The sequence below is a fragment of the Myxocyprinus asiaticus genome, chromosome 3 (genome assembly GCF_019703515.2).
Source record: "Myxocyprinus asiaticus isolate MX2 ecotype Aquarium Trade chromosome 3, UBuf_Myxa_2, whole genome shotgun sequence".
In the NCBI taxonomy this organism is placed as follows: Eukaryota; Metazoa; Chordata; class Actinopteri; order Cypriniformes; family Catostomidae; genus Myxocyprinus; species Myxocyprinus asiaticus.
The window spans coordinates 65919139-65928772 of record NC_059346.1 but is presented as its reverse complement, the minus strand read 5'-3'; the positions used below and the strand labels follow the sequence as shown (position 1 = coordinate 65928772).

The window sequence follows — 9634 nt, the reverse complement described above, 5'->3', positions numbered from 1 at the left end:
CCCTTTCAGTCCATCATTAAAATGCCATTGCAAACCTTTGTTGGGATTTCAAGGAAGCAGTGGCAGCACAGAAACCAAAGAATGTCAATGAGCTGGAAGCTTTTGCTCATGAGAAATGTGTAAAAATTCTAATAGAGAGGTTTCCGAAACCTGAGAACACTTACCTGAAACATTTATTTGCTGTTATTAAGGATAAAGGATGCTCCACAAATGATTGACTTTGGGGGTTGAATATTTCTGACATGACATTTGTGGAGAGAATTAGATATTTTTCATTTTTAAATTTGGGTAAACTGAACTCTTTGTTATCAAAATCACTCAAATATGTATTAAAAACTTTGACTGTTTACTGAGGTTTTAGTTGATGTGTTTTAATTCACATCACCAGAATGTATTGCTGGTCAGGGGGGTTGAATAATTTTGATTGCAACTGTATGTGTGTGTGTATATATATATATATATATATATATATATATATATATAAATACAGTTGTAACAGGTGAAGGATGGGCAAGGAGGAGGCGGGACCTGGCTGAACAATCAACAAACTTTTAATGCATAAATGAACTTAAACAATGAACTTAAACACACACAGCGTGGCACGTATGTCTCTCTCTCTCTCTCTCTCGAACTGGCGTCTCCAGCTCCCCTGTATCTCCTTCTCCCACTGATTAGTTGACTCAGTGCCGGCCGTGCACCCTCACAGCCCGGTCACACTCCTTCCCCACCCGATTCAGGCCAGGGTGCCATCCAGACTGTTGGCAGATAGGATGTTCCAAGCTTCTTGGAGAATTCATCACAGTTCTTCTAGTTCTCTATTTAGGCTGTCTCAATTACTTCTGTCTCTTCTTGCAATCCCAGACTGACACGATGTTCAGTGGAGGGCTCTGTGGGGGCCATGACATCTGTTGCAGGGCTCCCTGTTCTTCTATTCTATTTGCAAAAGTAATGTTTGGGAGTCCAACATTTATATTTCCTATTGACACACTAAAGCTAAAAATATAAATAACCATCTTAAGACAAATGCTTTTGTGAAACATCTTATGTGCCTAAGACTTTTGCACAGTACCGTGTGTATATATATATATATATATATATACACACACACTGTATATATCCAGTAAAATTCTCTTTAAAATATTCTGCGGATGAATAGGCTAGTCAGTCGGTCGGTAGGCAGGTAGGTAGATTGGTATTCACTATAGAAATTTCTGACTTTCCCATGATTTTAATTTCCACAACTCTTTCAGCCCTTGATAACACAATTGTAAATGTCCCTGATTTCTCCAGGTTTACCATGACTTTGAGACATTAACAAATGTCTGCCATTGACAAGTACAAGTTTGAGAACTAACTCTACTTCCACTAGCTTCTACAAACATTTCTAACAGATAAACTGCCAATTTCATAGTGTAATAAGTCTGTTAAAACACTCTTTTCTTAAAATGTCCATTGAGTTTCAAATGCAGGCATCAAGTTTTATTTATTTATTTTTTTTATGTATAAGCAACAATAATGCACTTTTTTTTTTTAATTTGTATGTATTTATTCCAAAGTGTTAAGTATATAAATTGTATGTTACATTTCAAGCATGAAAAGAATGCTGTTAAAATTACAGTCATTGGAAAATAAATGGAATTATTTTGTTCTTTAGCCTTCGTGCTCAACCAGGCGCTGTCGTGTCTCGAGGATGATCTGCTCCATGATCTCTGGCTTAAGAATATCTTTAATCTACAAGGAATCAAACACATACACATTATTTAAAAGGAGAAAGACAGGTACATTTAATCTAATATGAACATCAAGAGTTCATGAAGACCGATGGGCCATTCACACTGACAGTGTCAACTGAAGTGTTAGTGGGCGTTCCCACTGCTGTCACTCTGACTAGGGATGGGCGGATCGATCCTAAAGTAAATCATACACATCTGGGATGGCATGAGGGTAAGTAAATGATGAGAATTTTCATTTTTGGCTGAACTATCTCTTTAATTTGACAGGAACGATGTTGCAGTGAAAATCAAAATGGCATTTTGACTACAGCAAACCTTAGCATTTTTTGAAAACTGATTTACAGATACTGTATGTATAATTTACACCTTGCACATGATTAAGTGTCAAAATGGCTTGTGATCCGTTTATACTGTTAATGATATGATGCACTGAGCACTGATTGTGTCACTTCTCATTTGCATACAGTTAAATTCTCAACAGTGAAATCCAAGCGCACCCACATTACATCAACCATGTTTGGTGTTGCTCATGACTTCTGGTCACTGCAGATGTCTGTAAGTGTGAACGGCCCTTCAGCAGTCATGTTTTGATGGGTTATTCATGACTGCAACAGTACCTGGTGTGTAAGGGAGGATTCATAGCAGTATAGGACACTTGTGTCATACAGCAACACCTTATGAGCTGACAGAGCCAACAAACAGTTCCTCAACCTCGAGATCACCTCACGATCCGACAGAGACACGGGCTGATCGAGCAACACGACAGAAATCAAAGACAGCATCAGTACAGATTTACAAATCTAAACCATTATAGTGAAAGTATACTAATAAAGCAGAAGTCTGACCTCCATGCTGGTGTAATATCCTCCTGCCTCCTCGTCCTGATGTCCTGGTGTGGGATACAGCCACACATAACCGTTGTTCCCCAGGATTATAGAAGCTCCGCACGGTAGATTGTGGAAATGAGTTTTCTGTCTCTTCACTAGAGATGGTGACACTAGTACCAGCACACCTTGACCCAACTGAAAACACAACACATGACTAACGACAAGCCAATATATTGGGCAGGCTCATAAGAAATCCATTTTGAGATGATGGGCTGATAAACCTGCGCCAGAAATGATATAATAAGTAAATGTTTATAACTGTCGGATTTACATTTAAAATAAAGTAGCATCCAGGGTATCTTCCCATTTAACTGTGGCTGAAGTCTACTCGAGCTCACGGCTGATTGGCCATCATTTCAAATGTTCATTTCGACCCGTCCGGTGTGTAGACAGGGTGTAAGCGAACGTGTCCTCTGTGTCATTAACACTGTGTGTGTGACCCCACAACGACCAAGAACATTTGCCATTACATGAATATTTAATGAAAGTGAAACCCAGAGCGCTTTGCGTTCACGATCAAAATCCATGTTTATATTTTCGCGGGAGTTTGGCGTGAACATCCACAGAAAGCATGTGCTTCACAGCACTTCATAAATGCGCTGTTCGTGGCATTTATATATTGACTTAAAATTATTTGATTTGGACAGTAAAATGTGATTGGAATTTGAAGTGCACAATAATTGCAGTTATCTCAAATAATCAGACAATTATTTAATAATTGCGACAGGCCTAAATTAGAGGACCATCATTTTAGTAGATTTAAAACGTTTAATGCATGAAATTCAAATCTAGTTATAAGGCATGTTTTCCAACGTTTTTAACTAAATGAACACAAGGAAGAACACTTCATTTAATTATTTTCATTTATATGCAGTAATACAATACAACAATAAAAAAGCAATATTTCATATTTACCTGCATTTATTTGTACTCAAAATGTTTTATGAATGACAACTACATTTTTGGAACAAAGTTGAATATTTTTATTATTGTTGAACTCAGTCAAGATTATTATTATAATATAATACCATTTTATTATTACTATTATTATATACAAATCTTATCTTCAAAATATGATTATTTGTATTACTGTTAGGGCTGTCAATTGATTACTATTTTTTAATGAATTACATGATGTCGATTAATTACTTGCAATTAATCCCATATCAATATTTACTGAGAAAGGCACCCAAATATAAATAATTTTAGTATATAGTTAAAATAATTATAAATCTAACCATATCAAATATAATATATAATAAATAATTCAAAACTCAAACACATCACATCCAGGGTTTGAAATGAACAAATTTGAAATGAATTTGGCAGGGTTTGCCAAATGCAAAGGTGCTGAGTTTAGTCCACTCTATTTCCACAGAGCAGTTCGTGCTTTTCACGCATTGTGAACGCAACTCTACAGGTTTCATCTCCTCAATTTTATACTGCCAGCAAAATCATTGCAATAATATCATGAATATTGGACATATCGCCCAGGCCTACTATATGCATTATAGTTTTAATACAGTGAGAAAAACGTTAGACACATGATTCTTACCTTTCCGTACTTCAAACTGCGTGTGTGCAGAGAAAGAGCTCCATCTGAAAATACAGACTGAACCTCTGCCTGAGAAATATTAAAGAAAACAATAATAATAAACACTGATGATATACAGTATGTGAGAGGCTGATACAGTCCAGTTTGATTCTTTACAGTGAGTGAATATTTGATCAGGATACACTGATGAGATCTCCTTCCTGAAGATAATCTCTCATGGCCAACTCATCTTCAGCAGATCGTCTTCTCTGAGAGAAAATAAACACACAAAACTGCATCTTGAGCAGGTTACTTTTGCAATCATGCAATTCTCCATTCGTCTCTGTGTGCTTTCCTTTTTTGTTTCTATACTGAGTTAAAATTCTGATATACAGGTGCATCTCAATAAATTAGAATGTCGTGGAAAAGTTCATTTATTTCAGTAATTCAACTCAAATTGTGAAACTGGTGTATTAAATAAATTCAATGCACACAGACTGAAGTAGTTTAAGTCTTTGGTTCTTTTAATTGTGATGATTTTGGCTCACATTTAACAAAAACCCACCAATTCACTATCTCAAAAAATTAGAATATGGTGACATGCCAATCAGCTAATCAACTCAAAACACCCGCAAAGGTTTCCTGAGCCTTCAAAATGGTCTCTCAGTTTGGTTCACTAGGCTACACAATCATGGGGAAGACTGCTGATCTGACAGTTGTCCAGAAGACAATCATTGACACCCTTCACAAGGAGGGTAAGCCACAAACATTCATTGCCAAAGAAGCTGGCTGTTCACAGAGTGCTGTATCCAAGCATGTTAACAGAAAGTTGAGTGGAAGGAAAAAGTGTGGAAGAAAAAGATGCACAACCAACCGAGAGAACCGCAGCCTTATGAGGATTGTCAAGCAAAATCGATTCAAGAATTTGGGTGAACTTCACAAGGAATGGACTGAGGCTGGGGTCAAGGCATCAAGAGCCACCACACACAGACATGTCAAGGAATTTGGCTACAGTTGTCGTATTCCTCTTGTTAAGCCACTCCTGAACCACAGACAATGTCAGAGGTGTCTTACCTGGGCTAAGCAGAAGAAGAACTGGACTGTTGGCCAGTGGTCCAAAGTCCTCTTTTCAGATGAGAGCAAGTTTTGTATTTCATTTGGAAACCAAGGTCCTAGAGTCTGGAGGAAGGGTGGAGAAGCTCATAGCCCAAGTTGCTTGAAGTCCAGTGTTAAGTTTCCACAGTCTGTGATGATTTGGGGTGCAATGTCATCTGCTGGTGTTGGTCCATTGTGTTTTTTGAAAACCAAAGTCACTGCACCCGTTTACCAAGTAATTTTGGAGCACTTCATGCTTCCTTCTGCTGACCAGCTTTTTAAAGATGCTGATTTCATTTTCCAGCAGGATTTGGCACCTGCCCACACTGCCAAAAGCACCAAAAGTTGGTTAAATGACCATGGTGTTGGTGTGCTTGACTGGCCAGCAAACTCACCAGACCTGAACCCCATAGAGAATCAATGGGGTATTGTCAAGAGGAAAATGAGAAACAAGAGACCAAAAAATGCAGATGAGCTGAAGGCCACTGTCAAAGAAACCTGGGCTTCCATACCACCTCAGCAGTGCCACAAACTGATCACCTCCATGCCACGCCGAATTGAGGCAGTAATTAAAGCAAAAGGTGCCCCTACCAAGTATTGAGTACATATACAGTAAATGAACATACTTTCCAGAAGGCCAACAATTCACTAAAAATGTTTTTTTTATTGGTCTTATGATGTATTCTAATTTGTTGAGATAGTGAATTGGTGGGTTTTTGTTAAATGTGAGCCAAAATCATCACAATTAAAAGAACCAAAGACTTAAACTACTTAAGTCTGTGTGCACTGAATTTATTTAATACACGAGTTTCACAATTTGAGTTGAATTACTGAAATAAATGAACTTTTCCACGACATTTTAATTTATTGAGATGCACCTGTATGCGCTAAACTATATATATATATTAATATATGCACAACTCTCTGGAATACTTGATTGTGATTGGTGTATAATGAACATTAATGCTGAAGTATGTAATTTCTGCACCACTGAATGGAACTGCAAAAATAAACATTGTTTTCCGAATAAGCAGGATAACGTACAATTGTGTGGGGGTTTATTTTGACCAGCTGACTGTACATGACCTCTTTCATACAGTAATTAGCCATCAATGTGAAATGTCAGTTGCTCCTCACCAGTTCTCCTCCAGGTAGATTGACTGAAGACAGCAGCAGCACAGAATCCAGACGGGAATTCGTCTCCACTTTCCATCGTTTCTGCTGCACCTGGATGTTTAAAGAGGAAACACACACACATCAGAAGAGAGCTTCCATCACACAGTAAAAATCATGACATATCACCACACACCTCTGTAATCCTGCCAACAATCACATCACCAACTTCACCGTTGTATCTGAAAGAGTAAGAACACAGTTCAACACTGATGTGAATGAACTCTTGTTGTGTTGTTTTGTTAACTGAATGTTGCTGTTATTATTTTATCACCATAACTGGCATCTTATTTGTGTCTCTGCTGTGTTGTGTACAGTATATGTTGATGCACTGACAATACTGTATAGCAGGCCTATTCAAATCCGGCCCGTTTGAAATCTTCAGTGGCCCACTTGAGGTTGTCAGCTGTCTTAGGGGCTGTTCATACTGAACGTGTTCACATTGTTTATCAGTTGTTCTCCTATGCACACGTCTTGATGTTTTTGCAGTCTAGTGCAAGAGCGCCACGTTTTTAGATGCTTTTAGAGGTTGCGCTACAAATTAGCATTATCCGTGATTTTGACAGAATGGGAAGATTAAAGAACTAAAATCATGGAAGACTGACAAGCGTGAGTTCGGATCGGCAGAAAAGTTCTATTAATTGTTTTGGTTAAGAAATTTGAAAAGTCAAAAGTTTAAATCACTGCAACTATAATAAACATCACTGTTATTGTTCAATACAATTTTTAGTATCAGTCTGATTTACTCATTCTGTAATGGAGCAATTCTGAAAGCACTTTTTAGATTATTTTTATTTAATTTTTTGGTCTCGAGTTACCTGTATTTTTTTCCACCCAGAATTTTCTGGTAGGTGGAAATATTCCTCATGATAAAAAAATAAAAGCTATAAATCAGACTATTATATAGTGAACAAATAATATAGGCCTACTATAACACAATATGTGTTGATAGAAGCTTCTCAATAACAAAATATCCTGGCTTGGCATGCGTACCCTGAATATTTTTTGTCGATGAAGTTGAATAGCCCTGCTGTATAGTTAAATAGAAATGAAGTGTTCAGTGTTGACCTGGTCTTGAGTGGTTTCACGCAGATGAGTTTATTGACTCGTTCAACCTCTCCAGCAACTGACGCTGTGAGCCGCTCTTCATCCATGTAGGTGCCATGACCCCTGACGATGAAGAAGAAGATCTTCACAATCACACACATCACATATGGTTTCACATACAGGCTGCATCTCAAAAATACATACTACGCCTGCCTGGACAGCAATTCTGGGCACAAAAACTTTCCATGATTTTTCATCCCAATTTTAATATTTGGGTCAATGTTGTGATGCTCATTTTTTTGTCCAAAACTAGTACATTATTCACACATGCTTGAATACACCTCTACTATTACACTTCCTATAGCGCCATGTAACGCTATGCACATGTGTCAAGCACTAGGAAGTGAAATAGAGCCACAAAACATAATTGTGCCTAGAGACTGCAGGTGTCAAGATTTTTTTGTGAAAAAGGAGTTGTATTTTGGTCTGTTATCTTGAGATTCAGAAGACATGGATTAAACCAATGGAGTTGGATGGATTACTTTTATGCTGCCTTTATGTGCTTTTTTGAGCTTCAAAGTTCTGGTCACCATTCCCTTGCACTGTATGGAGCTACAGAGCCGAACTATTCTTCTAAAAATATTCATTTGTGTTCAGCAGAAGAAAGAAAGTCAAACACATCTCGCATGACATGAGGGTGAAGAAATGATGAGAGAAGTTTACTTTTTGGGTGAACTATCCCTTTAAATTGATGTAACTGTGAAAATGAAAATTGCATTGTTTTATTGTATTTTGAATTTTGACACATATTTCATAAAAAATGAGTGGAAATGAAATGGTTAATGAGGTTTTAATTTTCATCTGATCACTTTTATTTAAAAATGGCAGATTGTAAGGTCCTTAGGAACACTACAACAAACATAATGTCTAGTCAGCTCACAGAAAAAGACGAAACTTCCCTCCACCGTTTACATGACTGCCATAATAAATGACACTATCCACTCAAACAAGTCACTGAAGATAGTGATAGCTTTATTATTTAATCCTTTATCAGCGTGAGTATTCCGCAGCACACACTGAAGTTATTCACCCGTATCTGCACCCGTTTACCTCATGAACCCGGTGTCAGATGTGATGACATCACCGGGAACCACCAGATGTTTGCTGTCCAGGTGAGTTTGTGATGTTGCCAGTGAGATGTGTTTGTGGACAGTTGGTAATCTCATATCCACCGCCATGCTTTCACATGAGATCGATCCAAAATGGCAGAAAGAAGCGACTTTCATAATAAAAGACTCTGAAACACATCTGTGCAGTGTCCAGCAGACGGAGACATTGCATTAGTTACGAAACCGTGTTTATATATATATATATATATATATATATATATATATATATATATATATATATATATATATATATATATATATACACACGCACACACACACATACATACATATATATAGATCTTTATTTATTTTTGCTAATTGTTTAAAAATGATTTACGACGATGACTCTAGTCTATGGTGCAGGGTGCACATGTTGAACAGCCTCATATTACTTTTGGAATGATGTTACATTTGGGGTTATAGTTTTAAAACTGTATGAAAATGCAGTAAGTCTGTCTTGTCAATATCTGTGCCTTTTCCATTTCAAAAAAGCGAATTTGAAACATTCTAGCAGACAAAATTGCACTGTGCCATCTCAAGCTATATTTATTTTTTTAATATATGTTGGGATATATAGCGTTGGCTTTAAATGATTTTTTTTAACCATTACTAGATTAATGAGGTCATGACACTATAAGATATTTATTAGAAAAAGGTATTTCTACAGATATCTACATTACAAGTTGTTTTATGTGCAGAATCATGGTAGCAGAGATGACAATTTAAGACTAATAAAATATCAGTGATTTAAAAAAAAACTTGTAGCGATTAAATCCTGAGGGGATAAAGATGATTATTTATCATTTTTATTTATAGAATTGCACATTGTTTGGGGGGGGTATGATGGTAACAAGGTTGACACAACTTCTTTAAAAATGTATATAATTATGGGGCCTGGGTATCTCAGCCAGTATTGACTCTGACTATCACCCCTGGAGTCATGAGTTCGAATCCAGGGTGTGCTAAGTGACACCAGCCAGGTCTCCTAAGCAACCA

General features: G+C 37.1%; 1 protein-coding gene across 2 annotated transcripts; it reads right to left on the bottom strand.

Annotated features, from left to right (window-relative positions):
• Positions 1-1472: 1472 nt before the first annotated feature.
• LOC127422834 (exosome complex component RRP4-like) lies at positions 1473-8746 on the bottom strand. Of its 2 annotated transcripts, none has more exons than XM_051666633.1 (9): positions 8580-8746; positions 7416-7592; positions 6559-6604; positions 6387-6476; positions 4358-4423; positions 4176-4244; positions 2579-2755; positions 2351-2479; positions 1473-1731 (listed from the first exon to the last, which is right to left on the bottom strand). In XM_051666633.1, the coding sequence occupies exons 1-9, from the start codon at positions 8705-8707 to the stop codon at positions 1651-1653; spliced, it is 963 nt and encodes a 320-aa protein (XP_051522593.1). In that variant the 5' UTR covers positions 8708-8746; the 3' UTR covers positions 1473-1650. The 2 variants fall into 2 exon arrangements, with proteins under 2 accessions (XP_051522593.1, XP_051522601.1); XM_051666641.1 differs by having other exon boundaries at positions 7491-7592.
• Positions 8747-9634: the final 888 nt, after the last annotated feature.

Coding starts and splice junctions, on each gene's coding strand:
- LOC127422834 (XM_051666633.1), bottom strand. CDS start 8,707: ATGGCGGTGGATATGAGATTACCAACTGTCCACAAACACATCTCACTG. Junction 7,593..8,579: donor TCTGACACCGGGTTCATGAG/GTAAACGGGTGC, acceptor CTTCATCGTCAG/GGGTCATGGCACCTACATGG. Junction 6,477..6,558: donor TTGTTGGCAGGATTACAGAG/GTGTGTGGTGAT, acceptor TTAAACATCCAG/GTGCAGCAGAAACGATGGAA.